At 37.1% G+C, this 26,946-nt stretch overlaps 1 protein-coding gene across 7 annotated transcripts in view; it reads left to right on the forward strand.

Annotated features, from left to right (window-relative positions):
• Positions 1 to 26,946, forward strand: part of NPAS3 (neuronal PAS domain protein 3) — a 627,172-nt gene that overhangs the window by 539,137 nt on the left and 61,089 nt on the right. For all 7 annotated transcript variants that reach the window (XM_074585122.1, XM_074585125.1, XM_074585124.1 and 4 more), the window contains one exon: positions 25,408 to 25,526. In XM_074585122.1, coding sequence (XP_074441223.1) covers positions 25,408 to 25,526 — 119 coding nt within the window. The remainder of the gene's footprint in view (positions 1 to 25,407; positions 25,527 to 26,946) is intronic.

The following is a 26,946-nucleotide window of genomic DNA, read 5'->3' on the forward strand; positions in this document are numbered from 1 at the left end:
GCCAGGATGCAAGTGGTTCATATTCAGACAACTTGGCCAAGAAAAGGCTAATAAGTGAGCAGTATTGAGGGAGATAAAAGAGTAAACTAATCTAATTAAAGAATAATGGTGGATGCATTTGACTACCCATAAATTTCACAACCTGACAAGTTTTCAATGAACATTTCTTGATACTTGAGACACTTGTGGTTCTTGGCACACAGAAGTGATGGGTTCATTATCTACCTTATTTTTCCTCTTATAAAAGTGTTGGTTCAAAAATAGTTACAGTTGAGCCTCAAATGTAATTATGTTCAATATCATGGACTAGGTAGAAGCATTCACATCACAAACTACCAGTGCTAGTACCAAGTGAGCTGGGATATTCTGAATAAAGGAAAGACCTGAGTTTCCCATACTAGGAAATTGTAATCCATAGATTCATTAGCCAGTATTGGGAAACTGTAATCCATAAATTCATCGTGAAACTCACTTAAGTAATGACAACTGAGTGGCATCATGTGCAAACTTACTAAGAGTAGTAATAAGTCTCTAAATGGTGGAGTTCTGAGGTTATTGTGAAACTCACATCTTTCAGAAAAGCTATGAATCCATCTCAGTAAATACAATAGGAATATGTCAAGTACAAGCAGTTAAATGCAAGGTGGTAATTTGGAGAACTAAGGGCAAGGTTGAAAAGTAATTAGGGTTACATGCAAAAAAAAAAAAATAACAAGAAAGTCTATTTATCGGTAGATACAAATGAACTACTCAGTTTACTGAATTTGCGTGGAATAAGGGCAGTTAGTTTATGTTCTTTCCATTAGTCTAAACCACAAATGACACTGAGATTTTACAGTTTTTCACTGAGACCAAACCAACTGCAATCAAAACCTGAGATTTCAAAAAAGAAGAAGATATCCAAACAAACTGATATATTCAGGGGCAGCAGATCAGCAGGTCTAGATGGTATATAACACAAAATAAAATATGACAGAAAAATGAAATGGCCAAGCTGCTACAAAATATACAATGTCCAGTAAAATGGCTGGTCCCAGAAAGATGCAGGGTAACAATGATTCTCTAGGAGAGATAGGAGAGAGATATTATGCTGATCTATAAAAATGTTTTGGAAAACAGTACTAAAATTACCTTTTAAAATGATGTGGTTTTATATGTACTATTTCTATTAACTTATACAAACACACGTGACATAACAGGTATGAAATGGCTTTAGACTTGAATCGCAAAAATGATTGGCAGTATAGGAATATTTCTTTCTGAGGAAAGATGTAAAAGAGTAGAATCCCTTTCCTTATAGTACCATAGGTATCTTTTTTCAAGGAGACAAACGCATTCACTGAAACTCACACGGAAGATCAGCAAAACAAGTGAAAGGAAGCACATTTGTCGAGCACTGTGGATGTGTGGAACTCATTGCCACTAGCTATTCCTGAAGTCAAGAGCATGGCAGACTTTTTAAATATGTGGGCATTTATATGTGGTGACGGCATTCCCGTCTAATTTCAGTTAAACTATTTTTGTAGAGGAGTGTATTGTGCTTCAAGTCAATTGAGATAAAAATTGGTGATTTAAGAAAGAAAGGTCTTCTACATGCACATTATTATCTAGCAGTGCAAAACAGGTCTTCTGGCACTTTTTCCAGAGACATTTGTTGTTATCTATAATGAGAGAGGGATTGTTGAACAAGACGGTCCTCTCAAGTCCTTTAGTAACAAGGACTCTTCTACTTTCCTTTATTTTTCATTAAATATAACATTTGTTGAGACCAACACAAGATAAGTCTCATTCTGCTTATGGTTGAGTTTCTCTAATACTACATAGTAGTGCATTATATGGCTCATGAGCTTCTGCAAGCTGGTCATTTCACATATTCCACTTATGTCTTCTCTGAAGAACCCACTCCTCGCTTTCTTCAGGCAAAAAGTAGTAAACTTTGGAAAAGTTTCTTAGTAAAAGAACATCATTAGACTCAGAATATGTTAAGCACTGAAAATGACTGGGGCCTGAAACAGAACCTAGGGATGGTAACAGACATTCCTCACTTTTCTCCACCTCCAGTGATGGCCACTGTTGGAAGTCCGTCTAATCTGGGATACTAGGCTCCATAGACCCTCAAACTGTTGTGTCTGTTCCGTGTCTCTGATCGGGATAAGTTGCCTGTAGCAGAAGAAATACGTTGTACACACTGCCTGTGTCTTGTCCTGCAGTACATCTGCAAAGACATGAATCAGTGTATTAAAGAGGCAGCACTCTTGTGCATTTATTTAGATGGAGATACGCATTATCAGTGCTAAATAAACAAACACAATGAAGTTACTATACTTACCTCCAAGTTTCAAGACTATAATTTTGATTTGGGATTTTCCCTGTGGCTTTATAGTTTACAAAATCAGCGGTAATAGGCTATAAAATCACAGCTGCATTCTGAGACAGAGATGAGTCTAAACATAAAGACTAGGAAAATCAAGTGTTGTTTGAAGAATACAGGTTGGGGAAGGGGACAACAGGGAGAGGGATTGAACCTGGAAGCAGCGCAGTTAATTGCCTGTTCTAAGGATTGCACTCATACAGTCCAGATAATGGGGAGAGGGTGGAGGGAGGAATTTAGAGTAGCTTAAAGTCATTAAGCCAGAAAGACTATCTGATTCCTTCTCTGTAGCAACATAAAGTACCTTATTCAGGTAAAGAAGGGCTTTACTTACTGTAAATCTGACAAAGTTTATGCCACCCCAGATACAAACTTCACACTAACTTGTTCACTCTGGGGAAGGTTCACAGTTTGGTTTTGTTTTTTCGGGCTTTTTTTTGAGCAATAATAGTCTTTGTAAGATGGCTGCAGTGTCAGCATTTATCTTGAAACTCTTGGATATTAGTTTTGACTGCAGTCACCTTTCTGACAAGTGTTATTGCGACTGTGTTTTATATCCCTGTTCAGGATGATTTCTAATGATAATGCTCTGTCTACCTCACTGCTTCACACTAAATTATAGATGCCACTATGACAGGACAAACTATATCCAAGTGCTAAACTCTACTCCCTTTGTGTGATGTCAGTGCCTTTACTACTTTGTGCCTGGAATTAAAAACAGGATAGGAAGATATGCAAAACATTTCTGCTTAAAAATAATGTTCTGTCAGTTATTAAACAAGTGATATTTCATTTAATCAGCTCAAGGGGATTATTTTAAATGAAAAGGCAGAGAGTACGATTTTATTAACACATTCCTGCCCTAGAGTCCTACTGTAATAATTCTTTACTCGACTAAATTAAAAAGTTATAATTCAGTCCATCCACAACAAAGACTTATGGATGGTTAAATTTCATTAGTTTTTCTGTTTTGAGTTGTGCATGGAATAAAGGGAAGGAAGGCATCGTGTCTCTAGAAAATATGTCCTGAAGTAAACATTACATTATGAATACAAACAAACCAGACTTTTAGTGAAGGATGTTATATTATCCAGTTTCCACTTGTTAATCTGATACCTTCAGCATTAAAACCATGCTATTTGTGCTATCTCTGTGTATACGTGTTTGCTAAAACGAAGGCTTTTATCAAGTAGTGATCTTTTTCAGCTAGAAAATGCGAACTAAGGCAGACTAAACCTACTAGTCTTATCAGCCTGAGAGTAACTACACTTGTTGTGTTGACTGTAATACAAATACTGCTCTATAAACCATTTTGAATGATTATTTTTAATTAATTAGGCATTAGAAACACTACCAAAAAATAGCAGGAGGATATGCAAAAGCCATTCGAATACACACATGTATACCTGCACTAGCATGCACATATGCACATTCATGCCAATCTATCTGTAGAAGCAGATAAATAACAAAGGTGTCACTAACAACTTCATAATAAGACTACACTGAGATTGGAAAGTGTACTTAAAATGTTGGTTTAGGTGGGATAAATAAATATTTCTGTGTATATGACAGTATACGTAAGACTACTTTCCTCTTTCTTCTTATGGACTTCTAAGAAAATAGGGTCAATAGCTGTCCTTAAAAATTCAGAGGATGATGTTGAATATTTAACCAAGAACAAGCAATTTTTAATAGTATTTTAGGCTAAAAGTGTACATAATTCTCTTAGTGGATCATTGTGATTGTAATACTCTGTAGGTCCATTTTTTGAAATGAGAGCATAAACGTGTTCACTTTCATCTTGTATGCCTCAAATCTAAAACAGCTGACTAAATTCTGGTCTTGTTTATGGATATAAATCTTAAGTAACTATACTGAAATCTTTGGTGATATTCTGCATTTGCCCCCATGAAAACTGAGAGTAGAATTTCATCCCGTTGCTATAAAAAGAAACTGGATATTACTCCTGGGAAGGTTAAAAATATTCTAGCAGATATCACTCCAGATTGAAAACTGTATAATAAATAAGAAAACAAGTGATAGATCAGACAACCAAAAGCAAAGGGTAGGTAGCTAAATGTTGTAAATAGACGGATAGACCAAGTTATTTTTTTATAAATTCCATCTCGGAGGATTACTTCATTTATCTTTTGAGAGAGACTTTCTCATTACAAGAGGTATTTCACTAAAAAATTAATTGTTTATTAAGAATTAATTAAATAGGTTAGCATGGGACTATCTGATCAGGGAATATCAGTCTCAGTACTTTGAACTTGCAGGTGCTGCAGCGGTTGTAGTTAAGACATTCTATCGGAGCTTTCCTTCATTGCAAAGGGTTGTGTCAAGAAAATCTTTAATATAAAAATAAAAAGCAGTTCATGCATAAAGCATGACGCCCTGAAGCATATTAGATCTGTTTATCTCTCTGTTTAAAACGAACAGTACCTAGTATAGTTTACATAACAAGGCAGGGATCAGTTTGATAAAGCATTTATATCACCTGGGGAACACGCTGGCTCATTTCCTCAACACCTTTCCGCATGACTCGTTCACCAGCAAGTATAATAGCAAACAAAGTTTTAATAGGTCAAGAGCAGACGACCCGCTTGTGTTAAAGTAAAAGACATTTCAGTTTGCCCTTTGACAAATAGCTCATATTTCAAGCCCGGGTCTCTGCAGTTGATCATTGAATGATAATTATCGATTCAATCTTTTATGGACAAATCCTTAATTGCGTTTGATCATTTGCAGTCTTAAAGATGTTTTTTTTTAACAAGACAAGTTAAAGCTTAGTGCTTATTTGCTGTACAGAAAATGTGTAAATTATCCAGGGGGGAACAAATAAAGGACCAGGATGGACTCCTGCCCCCGAGATGCAGTGGCAAAGCTCTAGTGACCTCATTAGAAACAAAATTTCACCTCAGAACATTAACATTTTTGGCAAATACTACGGCATAAATCTGCGAGTTAACATTTGAAAACACTTTTTTAAACAAATGAATTTCAATTTAGTTTGCAATTAAAATCTGTTGTTAGACTAACAGATTTTTTTTGTCACTCTTCCATTTTGTTTAATGTAATCCAGGATATGAGTCACATTTGCTTGTTGTTTCTATATGTGAAGCAAATACTGTAGCTGCTGTTTCTGTCATAGCACATCTGCTCTGCTGAAAACTGCAAAATGATAGATAAACACATGGACAGGAAAAGAAATAGATGAATAACATTTTGTAATTCTTTTTTCAGTGAACAGTAATCATCACCAAATGTCTTTGCAGTTCAAAGGCTATTTTTGTTAAGCGGACATACATGGAGCTTCCATACAAGCTATTGTAACTTTTTGGTATTTTTATTTTAAGTACTGAAAAATATGTTTTCCCCCAACTGGCACTTTCAGGACTGCGTAGTTAAAGCAATATTGTGTTCATCAGCTGTCCCATAACAAAGGGAAAAATTGTTCAGTGAAGAGAAGAATTATTACACTTTGCCTTTTTTAGAAAGTTCAACAGTGGAATAAATCTTCCTTAGAGCATAATTAATAACAATTTGTGATGCTTTTATGCACAGATACAATTCAGAGTATCTGTTCACTATATATAATGTAACAAAAATAAGCTGATCTCACTTACAAGATATGTATCTAGCATCCCAGTGGACATAAATCAGTAATTGAGCCATAGATAAATAGATTAGATGTGGCAATAGGAAGGGAAAAGAAGCTGAGAAGAAAATCCACAAAAATAATTTTGCAAAGCTTGTCTTATGTTTTCATCAGAAACTAAGCAAAATAATCTGACAAGGGCAGAAATCAAGTCATCTGACAAATTCTTGTACTTTTCTTTTATCAGACAATGTAATACAGCACATGACACTAAAAATAATATTGTGTTGTCTAAGGACAGGATGGTAATCCTTTTATTTGGAAGTATCCAACCCCAACAGCCTTTACGGTAGCTCACACAGGCCCATGCACCGTTCATTCCTTCCTCCCCCCGAATAGTACTTCTCTTACAGACGCAGGGTACCCAGGAGAGCTGCTTGGGTGGTAGCTCTGGTTCCTGCACAAAGGCAATGTCCATGTCTCCATATGCTGCTGTGCAGTTGTCAGATACAAACTCCTGGGGACACATGCCCCACACAAGCTGAGGGGGGCTGTGTTTGGGCAGCTCTCGGTGCTCCGAGGTGCTCTCGCAGACCTGGGGAATCTGTGTATAGATTGTGGTTAGCAAGATGCTTTTTCTACAGACCTTTTTTTTTTTTTTTTTTTCTTTGCGTGAGCTCTTTTTAAGAGTGTATGTGACTGCTGACTTCTAGTGGCTGGCCTGCAGATGACATCAGTCCTGCTACCACTGCCCCAGACAGAGATCCTCCAATGGCTCAAGTGGGAGGCAACATGTGGCGCTCGAGCAGAAGGACCTGAGCGTCTCCTCTACACAATCCTCTACTAATCCATGGAGATGCATGGGGGTTGTCACCGGGACAGGGAAATTACAAAAACAGGCTAAATTTTGGCTGAAAATGGCAGAGTAGAATTGCGCACTATGCATTCAGCAATTCAACACGGGGCCGGGGCGGGGGGAATTGTCAAATTACTTTGTTTCTTTTCATCCTCATGTCACTTGCCCCCCTCTTCCTCTGTGCCTCAGGAGAATACAATATATTCCTCAAACACCTGCCCCTGTTGCCATGCTGCACGTCATTAGGATTTTTGCCCTGGTTTTGGCTTTTGCTGCTTCATGGTGCTATCCTGGTATGACCTAAATTTTGTTGTGCTCAATCCAAAGATCTTTGGCATTATGGAAGCTTTCTGAAAAAGGCCCATCGTCATTCATACAGTCCAAAATAAACATAAAGAGTTGTATAATGAAATATGTCTTTAAAGGAGCCTTTTAAGACAGATCGGCTTATTAGAATTACATTATTATAAATCTATCTCCATGCATTAGGTAAGAGGACTACACTGGCAAAAAGATGTAATGTGTGCCTCAAGTCATAATTCCTAAGTTCTTTTTAATGTCCTAAATAAGTGACCTAATTTTCAAAAATGGTGAGAACCAATTCGTCTCTCACGTGATTTCCATGACAGCTTCCAAGTGCAGTTTTAAAGTTGACTTGTAGGATCAGGTCCTGCCATTGTCAAGTGAGGTGAATTAAGGAAGCTGTGTATTCCTCTGAACTGCTCAGCTGTGAACTGTCAGAGTCAAATAAAACTGGGCAAGGCAGAATAGGATTCCTCTGTGAAAAAAAAAAAAAAGAAATGAAAACTGTGCCAGTGAAATTTAGATCAGTACAATACAGTTTGCCATATTAGAATTCAGTCTCAAATCATCTCCAGAAATACTGCACTAGCAAAGAAAAAAAGCTGCATGCTGTTCATAACAATAAGTGGTTAGGGCTTCACTTATACACTTCCCCCGAAAGAAATGGTCTTCTAATTAAACAATTGTTCACAGAAATCACATCCCAAGAACTGAAGGAAAAGAAATGGAAAACTCATCATTGTTCCTTTTTATATTTTAGTAGTATGAACTGAAATGCGGTTTATCACAAAACTAGATTTTTCTTCAGTTCAGCCTGCTGTTTATAGTAAAAGAAAATTACATATTAACATACAGCTATGAATCCAGTTTTAAAGTCTTCTTCTGATGTCAAAAGGCCCTTCATACTCTTCAGATGAGTCATATTAAATATCTGGCTCCCTCTTCAGCCCCTTCCTTTACTTACAGACCTGATGATGGTACCTGCAGTTGTGCCACTCTATCTAGGACTTCGCAGCTCAGACAATTCGTATGTGCTAATTCTAACTTAACTCTCTTGACCACAAAACTAATCCGTTGGCTATAGAAGCAAATCAAGCATAAAGCAAATAAAAACTTGGAGCATGTCTTATTTATCTGTGCAGTTCTCAAGTTTACTTACTGGGTTCCTGGTTTACACAGCAGCTCTGTTCTGCAGGAATCCTGCTTGCTCTTACCTTTCCCCTTTTCCTTTAATGACTACATTGTATGGGCTGAATTTATTGGTGATATTCCTGAAAGAAGACAGAGACTATATACCAAATGTTTGTCTGTTGTTGCGTGAGGCTGTGCTGAGGTTATTCATCAAAAACCTATGTCTTCTGTCTTTCTGATACCATGGTAGTTTGGTAGTCTGGTTTCTACCAGACTGTAGAAAGCAGCTGTTCTTTCTCCTCAGAATATTTTAGTGGTGTTTAATTGCTTGCTACTGTAAATAGTTGTTGTGTTGACTAACTGTTGCATTTCATTTTCACTTTTGTCAAACCAGAATTGCATTCAGGCACCCGCATGTTGTAATATGTTAAATCCCAACACTGGATGCATGCAGGCTTTGGGAAGGAGTACTTTTGTTTTGTAGGTTGTTCTGAGACAAGACCTAAACAGCGTAATACCTCCCGGACTGTAGGATTTGGTATGTGGCTTGACCTAAAAGAGTCAAAATGGAAGGTGAGAGCAGGCTCCATTTCTAAAGCTCTCTTGTATTGAGTCTAACACAACTCTTCTTTAACTCAGCATGTGACTCAGCTGCTCATTACAGTCATACCATTTAGGCAAGATCAGGTTCCTCTGAGAAGAGGGTCCTACACTTCCATTCTCAGTAGTGCTGCAGGCTCTCTGTCTCCTCACATTTGAAGTCTGGGACAGGGAGCTGAAAGCAAGTAGAAGCATTACCCCAGGAATGCGAATGGTGCCAGTGCTGTGGCAGGAGTCAGGGACCTTCGACATGACCAAAGCCTCTTAATCTTCCTTGATATATGCATGCCTAAGCGTATCATACTTCCCAAGTCACTTGTGCAGGTGTGGATGTGTGCAGCCATTTTGACATTGCCATATAAGAGCATGAACAAAGACGATCGTTGTATTCAGGCTGAGTTCTGCTGTTTGTCATTTATTAATGTTGTGGCATTTATGCCATAAACTCTTTCTAACTTGTGAAATCTCTTTTGGGACACCCTCACAAGCAATGTAGTCCAAGGGTGTTTGCTGTATCTGTTTGATATTTGTGTAGGCATCAGTATGCTCATCATGGATGGTCCTATATAAACTAATCATCAATATTACTAATGTCAGTTTTTATGAACACACATCTGTATATTGTATAAATATCAGCTGATCCATTTGCACAAGTCACTTATATTCTAACAGGGGAACGTTATAGTTCATGATTTTGCATCAAAAGTTAACCATTGTCTCATGGCTCCGTTAGTGTTCGATAAAATGGACCTTTCTGTAGAACATTCAGTGCGTGTAGATGGATGTGACACTTAAGGCACTCAGAGTGTAGCTAACAAAGGAAAAACAAATGAGCATTGCTTACATGTTCAGCATTACCTTTAGAAGGTCTACCGAGATTTTGGTCTCTGTTTGCACTAATCTTATGTTAGTGACTGTCATATTACATTAGCAAATTTAATCTTTGTTAATGTGATAGAAAGTTCCTAATACAATGAGACTCATTATATTAACAACTTTTGCATCATGTTAGCAAAAGCAAAATTTGCTAACAGAATGCAAAAATTACCAATATGATGAGGTAATCATTATCATTGTTCTAACACCTGATTATATTAAGCAGCTACTAACATTTTTTATATGGAATCACTATTTGCACTGTACTGGGATTTTCGAGGAGAATTTGGTAAAAAGGCAAACACAAATATTGTTTAACAAAAGCTTTTTAGAGATAAGGGTTTTGTTTTGTGTTCCAATATAAATATCACCGAATCAAAGTTATTCTGAAATTAAATTTTCTTGACATAGGAAACTTTTTTTTCCATGGAACAGGAAACTATATAATGAGCTATGTCATGACTAAGCCAGTAAGAGAGTACAAAGAAAATGCGGATCACCTTTTGGCTTTGAAAAGTAACTTCACATTGCAAGTCATATTTTGCAGTATATAAGAACTTATGCGATATTTCATTAAAACATTCATTTCACTGTTATGATTTGGGGTTTTTTGTAGCAACGCAATATTTACATGTAAGATTTATAGTCTTCCCTGACTACCTTATAACTGTCCATTAAAAATGTACCAGGATTAAATTAAAATTATTATTATAATACAGAATATCATGTCAGCAATATATAACATGCATCTCTATTATCATTTATTTTAAAAGTGAGCATTATTATTATTCTATATAAAGCCTTCATTCCTCTATATGTAATAACAATCTTTTAGCTTTAAAGATTATCTGTAAAGATTGAGGAAATGGACTTCAGCATAGAGTCTTCATGAACAAATCCCATAATGGTAATGGGCAAGCTTGGCAAGCTGCTTTCTGCCATATAAATAGTAGAGTGGGTAAAACAGAGAGAACATTTTGAATATATATTGTGTATGCAGCAAAGCCAGACATCTTAGGCCAGCTGGAGAATGGATCTTCTCAGTTATGAAGAGATGTTGAACTTAACATTAAGTCCTTTCAAGGACCTGTAACAACTTCAGCTGAAAGTACTTGAATTTTTCAATACTCAAAGAAGAGAATCACTGGCAAGAGGTTCACCACACATCTCTTTGGCTTCAAAATTTCATAGAATCATAGGATCATAGAATCGAAGAATAGCGTGGGCTGGAAGGGACCTTTAAAGGTCATCTAGTCCAACCGTCCCCCTCCCATAATGAGCAAAGACATCTTCAACTAGACCTGATTGCTCAAAGTCCCATCCAGCCTGGCCTTGAACATCTCCAGGGATGGGGCACCCACAACTTCTCTGGGCAACCTGTTCACTGTCTCACCACACTGACACTAAAGAATTTCTTCCTAATATCCAATCTAAATCTACTCTCTCTCAGTTTAAAACCATTACCCCTCATCCTATCACTACACTCCCTGATAAACTGTCCCTCCCCATCTGTCCTGTAGGTCCCCTTTAAGTACTGGAAAGCTGCTACAGGGTCTCCCTGCAGCGTTCTTTTCTCCAGGCTGAACAACCCCAACTCTCTCAGTGTGTCCTCATCTGAGAGATGTTACATCCCTCTGATCATTTTTGTGGCCCTCCCCTGGACCCACTCCAACAGGTCTGTGTCTTTCCTGTACTGAGGGCTCCAGAGCTGGATGCAGTATTCCAGGTGGGGTCACATGAGATCGGAATAGAGGGGCAGAATCACCTCCCTCGACCTGCTGGCCACACTTCTCTTGATGCAGCCCAGGATACAGTTTACTCCTACCTTAATACAGATCAGCTTTCAGTTAAGAGATTTTCTTATATATATATATATTTAAGGAATTCTTCAGAGGAGTATTTCTTTTATCTATATAGACCGTGTGACTTCTAGTGTCCTGATGGAAAATGTTGCTGCTTTTAACTTTTAGAGAATGTGCATCAGAACGTTCCAATTCAAAGCCAGCAAATGAAGGAAAGACAAGGTCAAGGAGTTGTGTCTTCCTTCTGGAGAGACTCCATTTTGCTCTGTGCTACTAATTACTTAGAAATGACTGGAGAATTTTAAACCTGGTGGTGGATGAGTAAACAAGAGAATCATCTCCTGCCACAGATCTTTATATGGAAGAGGAATTTCTTAGGAACACAGGAATTCATATAATATGAGTGAACATTGTCTCTTTAGACCACTAGCTTGTCTTTTAGAGTAGCTGGTACCAAATATTTCCAAACCACATGTAAAATCTACAGAATGGTAACTATACCATATAAGTTGAAGCATTACACTTGATATCTCATGTAAATTTTATTATACATAGTGTAGCATGGTTATTCTTGTTAACCTCATAGATATCTAGTCCTTCTTTTGAAGTTCTTTTATATATATAATGATTGTGAATTGTGTAGATGACAAGTTGTGGGGGAAAAATTATTTCTTTTTATCATTTTGTCTTTATCAGCTCAAAATGCGTTTTCACTTCAATTTATTGGAAATCTCCTTGTTCTTGTGTTATCTTCTATGTATCATTCATTATTTTATGTACCTTTTGTTATATCACTTCTTATTTATCTGCTCTCATAGCTAAATATTTATAATCTCATTAATCTCTCTTCAGATGTCCTTCTACTAGAGTTTTTCTGTTTCCATTATTCTCTTTTTAATAGCGGGTGAGCAGAATTGAACACAATACTCAGTGTAGAGCTTGGACTATAAAATTACATAATGGTATTGTAATATTTTCTTTATTAATTTTAGCTTCATTTTTATTGTGTTCTAACATCTCATTTAACTTTTTCATCGTAACGGTCTCCATACAGAGCAGATGTTTTCACTGAAATATTTCCATTTCCTTTTATTGCCTAGTTATAGTTATTTAAAACACCTCAATATACAGGAGTAGTTTCTTTGAAAGTGTGCTACATCTTGCACTTGTTAGCATGAAATTTCGTCTATTGCTCTGTTGTTCAATTGTCTGCTCTGATTGCTATTTAGGTCCCTCTCATGTTCCTCCTGATCTCCTTTTGATGTAAATAGCTGCAGTTTTAAGTCTTTCTACACTGACACTCACTATTCAAGTAAAACACATAGCAGATGGGAAGTCTGCAGATGCTTTGCACTGATTTGCTTAGTTTAGGTATGCATTTAGGATGAACAGGTAAAATGTTGAAACCATCCCATAAGAAGAGAGACTTAAGAACCCGGAGAGACTTAAAAAACAGATTCCTATGCCTCACTCTTCCCCTCTGTTTCCCAGTACTGCATCTGGTGTACATCACAGATAACTTCTGTGGAGAAGTTATTCATAGGGATATGTTGTTCATAGGGATATGGTATCCTGTAAACTGTAATGTGAATGGAAGTGTCCTAAATATCAGACAATAGAAGAAAATAAAATGCTGTAAAAAGAGACAAAAACTAGAAGAGAAGAAAAAACGTAACCTGCTGGAAGTTGGTATCAGAGAGGGAAAGCAGGCATTTGTGTAAACCATGAACCCAGGTATGATTCCTGGTTTTAGGCACAAAATGAAAAATGTCAATGTAAAAGTATTTTATATACTTCTGTAAACACAAAAGAATATGTAAAGGTGGATGTATTTATATATGAACATAAAGCCAAAGGTCAGATCCAGCTCTGCTTAAGATTTACTAGTTGTACGGTATGTTTCTTTCTGATTCCCTTTCTTTAGTATAAGCCTGTGTTTTTTATTGTCTTGGCACTCCAGTAAAGCAACTAACCTTGTTAAAATACATAGTATTTTTATCTATTGGAAGGAATGCATATGAATATGCTTTTCAGATTTCAAATTGAAATCATCTGCAGTGGTACTCTTCAAGGACAGAAGGGTTAGCTGGCACACAGGTGGGAGAAGAGTTGCTCATTAGGGAAGGTTTGTTATACGGTAACGTATAATTAAGGTAATGGTCACAGCTTGTGTGACAGCAAACACTCTGGCAGTTGTTTGATTGCTGTCTGGGTCAGGAGATCAGCTCTTTCTACAAGATGTATCCACATTAGTGTGTTAGTGAACAGGTTAGAAAGCAAATTACAGCTGCCTTTCTTAGGCATATTACTGTCGAGGCTCATTGTTTGGGGTTTTTTACTGTACATCAACAGTAATATGCCTTCTGAAGACTTCATGTGACAGGTTAGGCATTTTATCCTTTGAGTAAACAGTAATCATGGTGTGAAGAAAGTGGGGCATTGGAGATTTTTCCCATTCTTTGAGAATTCCATTCTTCCTTTTTAGTTTGCTCCAAGGGCTCTTTGGGGATACATATATTAAGCCCTTTAAATAGTTCATAATAAATCTTTGTCTCAGGCTGATTCTGACAGTTTTTTAAAGAGTCTTTTAAGAGAGAATCCTCAATCATTTGTTAATCCATGGGGTGATCTTCAGACTTGGAGGAAAAAGAAACAGTGCAAGCTCCAGGGTTGTGAAAATACAATGTAGAAAAATTTTAACTCAGAAAAACTCAGGAAATGCTGTACCATGGAAATCTCACCAATCACGCTGTGTTCTGCCTGTGTCCAAATGATCATTCTCCAGTTTGCAAACATTGGAGGTAGAAAAATGGGCAAACAAAGAGAAGGAAGAGCAATTATTATTGATCATCTTATTCCTATTATCTTGGGTTTGGCTTTATTTCCCTTAAAGCTTCAATTGAAAGGGCATTATGGGGAAAAAGAAGTCATTGTTCCCATTGTTAAAATAAAGCAAAAAAGTAGAAGTAGCATTCCTTCTGTTAAGCATTTACCATTCAAGCCTTGTGATAAACCTGCCAAAATACCTGCACTGTGGGCTGATGTTTAAAATGCTGTTTCCTGGGTAATATGACAGATTCTGATTGTCTGTCAAAAACCTTCTTAACTCCACAGTGCAAAATAAGTAAATAAAGGGGAAAAATATAATAAAAGTAAGATGTCCGGTTCATTTGACATTTGTTTCCACCAAATAATTTGAGTGAGTTGTTTTCTAAGAATAATGCATGGCTGCATCCCACTGGAACTACTGTTAGGTATTTGTTTTCAACAGCCTCAAGTCTGTCATTTTTGGAGATACCTGTTCTCAGCTCTCTTTGAATTTCAATGGCATAGTGCTTGTCAGTACTTTAGGCTTTTTTGTAAATTCTGCATAAGCAAAGAAATCTATAAATGCTAACATTTGCATAAGAGCCCTCTCAGTGTACCTTAGGAATGTTGTTGCCCTATTTTATTTATGTCCTCCTCCTGCCCTGAGGAGAAAATACTGTAATGGGAACAGGGAAGCGGTACTAATAAGGGACAAAGCTATAGAGAAACATGGATAGCTGGACTTCTTACCAGCTGAGCGGTACCTCCCAATAGCATCAGCTACCTGCCGTGCCGGCTGTGCTAGCAAGTTCCTCAGTGGCAGCAGGTTTAGCAGCGTGCCTGGTTCTACCTAGCCTGGAGCTGGTCACGGAGTTCCTGTGTGACAGACAAGAGGGAACAGTTGCACTGCGAATCTCGTGATGATGGAAATGTTAATAGCATTCTGAAATAAATGTGGATGCACAGTGCTGAGGACATAAGTATTTTCATGTTTAAGTAATAGTTCTCTTCACAGGATACTTTTAAGTGTCTTGTTTGGGGCAAAGGATGGGAAAGCCTGTATCGCCAAATTTTTTCCCATTGTTCTTTTTCTTTAAAAATAACAGTCATACTGTGTTTTGACACGGATAAGTAGATTCTATCTTAGTATATGATATTATATGTTTTCTGATATTTTAAAAGTGTTGCTTGACTGTCTTCTGAACTATGAAGCCATGCAGCTGGAGAAAGTAGTTCCTAAGGTACGTTAGACCAGGAGTTTCTACACATCCTGCAAAATCTGCAGCATTTCCCTTATCCCCCAAAGAATCCGCATATTGTCATGGTGCTTAACACCATACCTATTCCCACTGTTCAGTAATGAAGTTATCTGTGAGCCAAACATTAAACCCTATGGGGAAAACGTTCTTCTCGCCAACTATATTCATTTTCCCTTGACAACATATGGCTTTTAACTCTGACTCATTTTTTTTATTATTGAACCATTCTAAGTTAGCTAAAAAGTTGTTTTATGAAAAAAAATATTTCTTGCCTTCTATACTTCAAAATATTTATAAAATACCAGTTTGCATTTGACACACCAATTCACATCCAGATAAGGTTCAAACTTGGAAAAGGGAGTGATTTGGTAGAGCCCGTAAGACTGAAATTCAGAGAACAGAATGGAAACCTGTTTGCAGTTCTAAGTAGTTGTTCACTGCTAGCAAAGATGAACCCAGATACTTGCCGTGTTTGAAAAAAATAAGAGGTCAAATTATACCACAATCTTACCACCCTTTTTTGCCATTTTCAGTGTGTGAACAGAAAGTGGTAGCTCAGATGGCCCGCTATGTTTATTGCTGCTAAACCAGTAAGCGTTTGCCATTAGTAATGATCAGCCTGTGTTTGCACATGTGTGCTTGCTTGGTTTAAACATATGCCCAGTAGCTACATACTTTTCTAGAAAGGTTATTCAGCAAGGTTACGCAATTTGTGCAAAGTGATTTTTTGGCAGGATTCTCTACGCATTGATGTAGCAATCCAGTAGATACTAGCAACCAGTTACTGCCCCTTGGTTAGGCTGCATGGAAGATTCATGTATATAAAATAGTGTATTAAAGTAAACTTACAAAAGCAAAGAGCAATCATTGCAAATGTAATTTTTTCTTCCTCTTTGGGATTCTAATTTTAAAAGCATTAAAGAAGACAGCTGCTCATGCTGTGATATGCGCTAAACAGCCTGAAGGATGGAAAAAAATATATTTGTAGCTCATAATAACTATTGACCTTTCTGATATACAATGTTCTCTGTGTTAGCTATTCTGTTCTATCAACAGTGAAGATTGAACATGACTTTTTAATAGAAAACATGGGGTTTCAAGCTGCTTTCACAAAGGTGTTTATGTATTGTTATTTTGTATTGTAGTACAAAGACTAAGTCCTGATGCCCTTTGTCTGACATCATGTTTGTCATAAAAAAGCCCCACTGTTACTGACTGTTTTATATGAGGAATTGGCTCGTAACCATTTTATAGTCGTGATAAAAGCATTGCTCCACTAGATCCAGAACACAGGTATTGAAAATAGAATCCCCCAAATATCCCAGCAGCACAAAAGGTATTTTCTGAAGAAATAGATTCCTCAAGTGGCTATATTTACGGGGGTATTCCACTAAGATTTAAAACACTCACTTTTTGCATTCATACTGTTTGTTCCTTGGCATACGCAGGCTGCTGCATAATAGCTTTTGCTGGATGTCATGTGCTCTCAAAGACTATCTTTATGATACTCTGTTTTTTCTCTTGAACTTTCCTACTGCTTAGTTGCTGAGTACAGAAACATCCACTAGCAGCAGCTTGACTTTGACACTTGTGTGTGTTTCCCTGGAGTGGGATCATCCAAACATCGACTGAGCAGCATGAGGTAACTCGGCTGCTCTTCTTTCCCTCAGGGAAAAGCTTCACCAAAAAGCACTTCCCATTTGGCATATGAAAATCTGGAAGGCAACCTCTTTATTGTGCTTTTTAAGCCCAAGCAGGCTGGCAATGTTAGGCAACATCAGAAGGGACTTTTTAATGTTTGTTGGGGGGTTTTTTATGCCATGTGCTGGGAAGGAACTTTAGTGGGCCATTATTGGCAGCTCTGAACCACAGTTATTTTCACAGCTATGCTCTGGAGTGTCAGTTAATGATTCACAAGTTACTAGGCAAGAGCAGAAAACTAGCAAGAGAGAAAAAAATACCCTCAGTTGATCCTTCTAGGGCATGAAAGAGGGGGAACGGCATCAGCATTTAATGGCAATTTTGTGCTGAAACAAAATGCTCAAAATTGTTTATAAGTTGCTCAGTGAGGATAACTATCGTTTAAGTTGTGGAAACCAGCCACATCTCAAAGGAGGTTTAGAGCCCAGTATTGTACAGCAACTGTATTCCTCACAGGCCCATAAAGCTCTCAGGGAATTCAGTGAAGTTTTTACCCTCAAAAATAGTCAGGGTCCTTTTTTTCCTTTGCTTTTTCCTCATTTCCCAGTTTCTTTTCTCCGTACCCATTCCCTAACAGAGTATAGATGTGCTATTACTTATGATCCTGTACTCTTCTAACATCAGGACCTTTCCTAGCCATTGGATGTTCGGTTTCAAACCTTATTAGAATTGCTGCAATGTGAGTAAACAGTAAGGAAATGATACCGCTGTACTAATTTTCTTTGGTACCATCGCTGAACCTTGAAAATTTATGAGTTCTGCTGACCTCACATGAAACCAAGCTGACAGGTCAGGTCAGATTATTTACTCCGTTGCTTAAAATAAATGAACTTTAAATGTAAAAATGTGGAAGCAAGTTTGAGCTTCATACGCAGTATGGTTTATGTACCACTCACTCACTGGACCATAACAGCTCTTTGAGAGTTGTTCTGGTCTATTGGATGAATGTGGATACATTTGCGAGTGTTTAGATAATGGATTGAAGCCCAGTAGACTGTAACACTTCCAAAGGCTCTTTCAGAGTTAAAGTTTCCTACCATGATTAGTTCTGTTAATACCAAATCTTTATTATGTTATTTTCAAACAAGCAAAAAAGCTCCGTGTATTTCATAGATCACTGACCTACCAAATTCTTTTGTAAAATCTGTCTTTCAACATTATAGGAGTAAGAAAAATCTTATTTGTAGTTTCATCCTGGCAACACTTTATTTATAGCTCTATCTTGGCACCTAACTCATTCTATATTTTACCAGATATATGAAGAATTCTGTGGGATAAAGTTTACATGGGAAGTAAATCGCATATGTTAGGAATCATAGCTTATAAGACATCTTTCTAGATTAGAAGAAGAAACAATAAAGAAGAAGAAGAAGAGGAGGAGGAGGAAGAGGAAAGGAAGCTTTGAGAGGCATTAAATAAAGTAATAGTTCAGATTACTTTAGTTCCACACAGATAATAGAACATTTAAAAATTTTCCTGTGTAATAATAGGGAAAGCTATCAATGAGTTTGTACTTTAGTTTGTCCCACATAACTACAGCCAGTACAATGACCTGGTCTGGATTAAAAGCCAACAGAGTAAACTCATTATTTGTAACACTACAGGATAACTTTTCAAAGCATGGCTTATTTCTCTGCAGATGCAGTCTTTTTTGTGCCCAAAATATAGTATACACATAGTAGTGTTTGCACTCGTAAAACATGCACACCAAGCATTAACAATCACAAGCAAATATAGTTTTCACATTGAAGTGTGTTGTTTGTATATGTATGGTAGTTATTTGAAACTATAACTTATTTTGCCAGCAATTGCATGCACAGTTTTGCTTGTCCATTAGCAAAAGAGCATTAAGCTCCTTTAGAGAATTCTGGCTTACTTTTGCTTGTGCTTAATGTTAAGTCTGGTGCATTTTGGGGAATAAGATGAGCACATTTCAAAGGCCCGTGTAACCGCATACACAAGACAGAATGTTGGCACGTGCAACCAAAGCCCTATGCAATAGGCCACACAGAATGTTAGAAATGATAAAATAGTAATCAGGAACTTGATCCAAGTCTTTCACAGTATTCCTACTTACTCAAATGGGACCAGGCTCTAGTAGCTTAAGTTTCCCAAAGATATTGTGCTACTTGAGACACGCCTGGCATCCATCAGCCGCTCCAGAAAGACTTGGGTCTTCTGGAGGTCCGGTGTGAAAGTGCCATTCCTGTACGCATCTCAGACGCTGTGGGGCAGCACACAAGAACACTGTAGACCTATGTGTGGGCAACTGAATTAAGCCTTCAGTCACTTAGAATTCATCCCTAAAATGAAGGAAGTGTTCTTCAATGTCAAATTAGTTGTAAAATATTAAGGATTTTATATAATGACAACCTAACTAAAACAAACTTAGATGTCAGCCCATCTCATCAATTTTTGGATCTGGAAAATTTGGACGGATGAGGAAGGGGGAAAAAAAACAACACAAACCCCCAAAACACTAAAAGAACCAGTTTTCAACCCAAGTCTGATAGGGTTTAAAGTTTTTATGCCTTTGTGTTTCTAATAGGCTTCTAGGTCATGAAAAGTGAATTGTCTTCATCTTGGAGGTAGAATGACAAGAAAGAACAGTTTATTATCTTGTCTGAAAACATTACCTAGCAATAAATTCTTTACAGGAAGTCATCCTTCTTTTTATTTCTTTTGAAAGAGCTGCCCTGAGCCTTCCCCTTTTCAGTGAAGCCTTGGCCAGAACCAAGCATTATTCCCTCTGTGTAAAGGAAAGAAGTGAACTAAATCACAAAAAGCCTAGGGTCCAATTCTTAACTTCTTCAGCTTTTCAGTAAATAGCAAAACAGAAATTTTAAGAGTCTTACTAAGTTAGATACAAGTACCGTGAATTTCAGATCCAAATCTGGTTATTCATGAATTCATGTTCCTGTTTATAACTGTACAGCTTACAGCAAAAATATTATTCCTACAGCTCCTTTTAAAAATAGTATTGTCTTGGAAGAATGAACTAGCTGCTTCTTTGCCACCCACAATGTTAATTAAATAGTTCAGATAGTCCTGAATTTTGCAAGATGCTGAGCACACCAGCGAGACCAAGAGAGAACCTATAGCTCTGTGCTCATCGGATGACCTCCAGGCAGGCTGCCCATATACATAGATATGCCCAAGTGGTTCATCCGAATAGTCCAAGAATCTTCAACACCTTCCTAGACCAAGCTTTAGCTTCCAGTACTTGTCCACGTTCAGCCTGCAATCCGACTGAACCCACTTCATTTAAAACCATGCATTTGCACAAGTGCTAAGCATAATTTCATAGTAACTTGCATTTATTGGAAATAAATTGTCTTAACTTGAAGATTTTGCATTGTGTTTGCTGTGCTAGTAGTTAGAAAAATCTATCTTTTAGCTTATAAAATGATCAAATTTGATCTGTAAGCTACTAAGAAAGGATGACCTTGGCAACGTTGCTTTTTTGAGAGTCACTTTTCTGATTAAAAACACACTTTAGAAGGCAATAATATGAGAAAAAAACCAGGACAGTTAACTACTCGAGGTTAAATTTTCCTAGAAAGTCTTTTAATGCCTGGTTACCGACAAGAAGAAATAGAAACATTTACAAAGATGCATCTAGTCCAACTGAAAGTGATAGATTTATATTACCTAATTGTTCATCTGAACATAATGATTCTCAGTTGCCCATGCAAAGGCTTATAAGAGTTTAAGAAAATATTGGAAGAGGTTTGCAAGTGTAGATGATAACATGAGAAGAGAGCTCCCTTTTTCTTACTATTTTGTATGTTCTCTTATTTTGATTCTCTTTTAAGATCGGTATAGTTAATGTCTGAGAATGTCTCTCAAAAGCTGTATAGACACCTGTTTTCAAGGAAGAAAAATGAAAGCCAGGTGAAAACTTCCTGAAATTCTACCAAATCAGAATTTCCTGTATGTTAAACTATAAGCTTTTTTCCCATCAACCCCCTCAAATTCCCTGTTGGTGTTTGGTTTTTCCTCTGTAGCTTCTGGTCCTCCTAAGAATGAGAAGCCTATTTTTTAGCTGTTTGGAATGCGAAAATGCATTTTTCTCTTCTCAATTATTTTTAATGCATGTGAGAAAAAAAAACCCAGAAGTTGGTGAATATTTATTCAGGCTGCTTTGGCAGCATTTCGTTATTTAAGACATAAATCAAATGTAGAACTTCTTTTTTCCTGGGGGACAAATTGTTTATCTGAATTTGAATGTGCTCAGGAATCAGTCATAGGGATAGTGCCTGTGCTATTGCCGTGTAATAGCAATTATTTGCATTGTTCAACATTGCTTTGCTCTGTAGCATTAAGGTAGTCAGGCTGCACACAGATGCTGGAGTACACCTGCAGATCATTGCAGGATCAGAGCCATGGACCTTAGTCCTCCAGCCAGTTACGTGCATGTTTATCTATCAGTATTCATTCCACTAACATCAGAAGAACTCTTCCAGCAGGTAAAGTTAAACAGTGCATGACTGGTTTGCAGGGTCTGGGTCTAAGCTCACTCGCAAGGCAAAAACCCGTTGAAAGATCAGAGCTGCAAGGCTTGTTGACAAAGAAATGCTTAGGAGGAGATAGCTAAGTAATTTTGGGAACTGGCTACTAGTTCATACTGTCTCTCCATTTGCCTCTGTGGATCTTAGTTAACGTTTTAGCATTCGTGACGCTTCTGCGTGGGTACAGTGGATTGCAGCTTCATGCCCTTTGAAATGGACAATGCATTCCTTGTGTCCAGAAATCTCATCCTGCCTTAGCAGCTTTGGGAGTGGAAAGAGAAGAGGTTTATTCCTTTAGTAGTACCTGCCAAAGATATTTAAGGACACACAAAGGCAAGTGCTTCCCAACAGAGTACAGAGTTATCTGTTTTGCAAAGACAATCCAGACTTACTTTTTATTCTTCCGAGCCTGACAGTGTATAGTGCTTTCATTCACACGCGGTGAGCATCGACTTTTATCATATTATTAGCATTCTAAACTCACAGTTTCAGAGGTTTATAACTCAACAGTAGGTTTAGACTCAGTAAATTCAGCCCAGGAGCACTATTTTTCAGTGTAAAAGACATCTTTAGTTACTACAGTATCAAGAAAAGCAGACCTTGCTTATTTCAGGCTTTTTTAAAGGCCTTAGATTACAATCATAAAAAAAAAAATCTTGAAAAAATGAATTGCTACAGAGTTTCTTTCTGTTGTTCCTCAGATTGCTAGCTTCCTTTGACACAATTGGAAAAAAATTGAAAAGGCTGAGTGATAGGCATTTCAAGTCAACCCCTGAGAACTCATAATGGACCATATTCCATATATTCCTGTGCAAATCTCACTGACATCGGTGGATGCGTTCTGTACACATCCTATTTTTAAAATCCTGCATGCATAATCACCATTAGCACTGTTACGGTGTCTACCATGGGTGGGTGCAAGTCTGAATGCAGATTTGTACTATCAGCCGTAATGGTTCTCTCCTGAGAGAAATTCAGAAAGCTGTTCATAAGCTGTTCTGGACTTTTAGGTAACTAATCCCATCTCACACATACAATCTCAGGTACTTTTTGTTAAAGAAAATCAAATACTTCAGACTACATATTTATATGACAGACACCATTCCAGTCTGTTGGATAAATTATATGCGTTTCATAACATTCACTTACAGAGATGTATAGCTTTGCACATGCTATAGTAACAGGAAAATAATGTTACGCTTATGATATAAGGTGACATAAGTCCAGAAAATGTCAATGCCAAATACACTGTACTAGATGTCAGATATTTTCCTTTCTTTCATAAAACTGTGTATGAAAAAGAAATCTTAATTTCAATTGCTTGGGAATGGTACATATGTATTACAGCCCGATCATTTTTCGAGCGTGAGATATTATGTGTTTAATTAACATTACTTCTGTGTGTTTAGGTAATTACCATTAGAACACATGAGGACATATTGTACTCATTGCCTGTGCTAGAGCGTAATGTGCTGGACTACAACAACTACACTTGTTAAGCTGATTTTAGCATTTCTTCACACAGCAGGAAGCACCCATGCTGTGGCTTCTTAATGTACTCTTTAACTACTGCGCTGTAGAGTACTGTACAATAAAAATAATAATTAATTATGATCCTCATTTTAGCATTACTGCTGTTGATCCTGGTTGCTGTTTCAGGGTGCAACTGCACTGTGGAACTTCCACTACCTACTCTCTGTCTTTTCAAAGTTTTATTTCTTAGATGATATTACTCAGCAGAGCTGAATTTTTTGAGGAGAGGTTTGTTGCATGGATTGTGATGGCTTCACATTTGTTCGGGTCTCCAAGGACCAGCACCAATAAATGTGAGAGACAACAGCAGAATGGCATACTTTCCCATTTCCACTAGGATGAAAAAAAATACTCTAAATTAAGTCTAACCTTAAATGTATAATCTGTCCTTGGGAGAAAAAAAAAAAAGGATATAGCATCTTCAAGCTCTTGGCATCCCTTACGAGAAAAAATTGGTTCTAAGGGTCTCTGATCTTGTGTTTTAGTAAAATAGAACTGCACGGCTGACTGACAGTTCTGATCTAAAGCATTTACGTTTAAGTTTTGATCTCTCTGCTTTTGATTAAAACTAATGAGCTCATTTAATTCAAAATGGGAATCTCTGATAAGAGAAATAAGGTTGATGTGATTGGATTAGAGGGGCAAATTAAACTCTTAGAGCAGAAGTTTGTGCTTATATAGTGTATTAAAAAGCTGTTGGCGTATTATGGCGTGTTAGATGATGAGAAAAATTTCATAGTAATTCATATTTAATCAGAAGAAATGAAAGTACTAAATATAACATGGCTCTGCTTTTCCCTCGAGTGATAAAGAGCTGTACATTTAAAATGACATCGAATTCACGCTCTCTAAAACAAAAAAATCTTAAGAGAGAAACTAAAGAAAGAGGCACTGTTGTCAGTTATTTCATCAAAATCAAGTTGAAATGTCACAAACACAAGACAATTCAATATAATCCTTAGCGCGCAAACAAGTTTTGTGTTTCTGTTTACTGCATAACAAATGCTTTTGAAATATGTGAATACTTTCTACTGGTAGTTTGGTTGGTTCGCCAAAGCAATAGCAGAACAATTTCAAAATAACTTTTATATTCAGTGTTAATTACTCATTGAAACTGAAAGTTAGTTAGTCTCCCATAATGCTTGCTTATAGTAAGCTGCTCCAGATTTTTCCATGAACAATATTTTGGGGAGACGTTGGTTATCAGGGCTAAAAATAGTGATAATAAAGATTGTATAAAGAATATCTCAATGCTGACTAGGTTTGTACCCACTATTTTATCATGGTTTACACTAAGAGTATTTATTTACTATTTTAAGTGGTTGAAGTTGAGGGAGTGAGAAGCACAGGTGAGAGCTATAGCTCCAAGCAGGAACTATCTCTTCAATTGGACTACAAAGACGTTTCATCAGTGACAAATTAGTCACCAATTGTTATGATGGTGACAACAATAATAATAATAATAATGATAAAAAATAATAATAATAATAATAGTCATTTACTTGAGCATTTTTGCCTTCAGGCTGTCCAGTGCTTTATTGATAATAATTAACCCTCAGTAATGGGGAAACCAAGGCACTGAAAACTGTCAGCGACTCACCCTAGGTATCACTGCAAGCGAGGAATGGAGACTAGGGAACAAAAGCCTGCAGAATTTGCAGCCTATTTCAGCAGACAGAATTGCTACCTGAGAGAGACCTTGCCTTTCACAAAATGCTGAAGAACTCTTCAATTTTTAAAACAACGTAATGCCCTAACAAAATAACTCCAGTCATAACAAAATTGTGCAAGAAAGAGTTAATGAGGCAACTCTCTGTTAAAAATTCTATGGGAAAAATAACTTGAAAATGAGACTTACTGAGTATACATATATTTTTCAAATTTTTTTTTTTTGCTAAGTAAACATTTTCTAAATGAGGTAAATTGATTACAACACTCTTAGCATCCATCAGTCATTTATTTTTAGTGAGTTCAAGGATTGCACCTGAAAAATAGCTTAGAGGGGATGTATAAAATCTAAATGATGTGTATATGTATTTTTTTTCTATTCCCTAGTGGAATCTACAAGTCCCAGTTTACTAACCACTGACAACACTCTAGAGCGCTCTTTTTTCATCCGAATGAAATCTACACTGACCAAGCGAGGAGTGCACATCAAATCGTCAGGATACAAGGTAAGGGTTGCACTGTAGCATGAAATATTGACATCTTTAAATTATGTTCATTCGTGTTCCAGGGACACATTAATAGACAGAGAAAGGAGCTATTTCACATTTGCATATGTCTCATTCCTTTTTTTAAAGAATCATTAATACAATATTTCCAGCCTGAGGTTTGGCTGTGATACTACACTCCATTAAATCAATCGTTATTACAAAAAACATTGATGATAACAGCATGATAGCTTTAAAAAGAGCAACACTTCCAGAGTAAAGGTATATTCTACCAATGAAGGTGAGTCAGAGTAACATCACTTCTTCCATAGTGGAAAATTACTGTTCATTTTGTTAGACTGTTAGTCATCTTTGGGTTATGTTTTTCCCGGAGAGGTAGGATTTCTTCATGCAGAGCTATTTAATTTTTCTGCTACCGTTCTGGCTGAAGGAAACAAGCCACAACGAGTACTTTTCCACCATTTTTCTTTCATTGTCTGTCTGAGGGGCATCTGCTGCTAGGGATCATATTTGTTGGATTTCAGACTCTTTTAAGATATGAAAGTCTCTTGTTCCTTATCAGCAGTCATCTCATTTTTCTTCAGTCATATATCGCTCATAGTGCCTGTAGCTATCAGTGGCTTTGCAGTATACTAAAACTAGAAGGAATAGCACATTTTTAACATTGTCAACTTGTGGAATGAAATATGTCATCCATTAAGTATTATACAAGATAAAAGAGTGGTGCAAGAAAGTCAGTCTCAGAATGTGTGTGTATTTAAAGAAGTTGCTTGTCAATGTTCATTTAAAAACTTTCACAAGCGTTTTTTTTTTAGTTTTCAGGAGAAGATTTAGAGGAGCTTTGAAGTAAAATTCCCCAACTCACTTTTCCTAAAAAATTCTCTGTGAATATAGCATCAAGGTAGTCTAGGTGGGCAGTAAAAATCTGAAAGAAATGTCTTCTTTGCAAGCAAATGACTGGGAGTCCTTCTGTTGGATGGTTTCCGGGCGAAGATGATAAAAGTCATTAACTGAAGTTTAGGTCCGAGTCAGTGGTTTCTAAAGGCACCAAAAGTTTTGATCTGTGTACTGCTTAATTGTCAACGCCTGAAAGAATGCACTCAGTAGTGTTCATGCCAACCAGCTTACAAGTCTCAGGACGTATTGTGTACTGGCAGTCTCAGGAGGAGGAAGGCAAATGAATGAATGAATGAATGGGCACGTTATTGAAGTTTTAGTAATTTTCATGATTAGCATGGTCCATCCAGGCTAGGTCAAAGTTAGATTGGCTGAGAACTTGCTTTGCTGGATATTTTTGCTGCAGTAGTAATGGGAAAAAATAGAGAATTCCTCTGTGGATTTTGTAGTCTGACATTTTTTGCCAGATGTAGGTGAGAACAAAAGGAAGACACGTGAGATCCTTTGTTGTTCTCTCTTCCTG

This window comes from Larus michahellis, chromosome 4 (assembly GCF_964199755.1).
Source record: "Larus michahellis chromosome 4, bLarMic1.1, whole genome shotgun sequence".
Lineage (NCBI taxonomy): Eukaryota > Metazoa > Chordata > Aves > Charadriiformes > Laridae > Larus > Larus michahellis.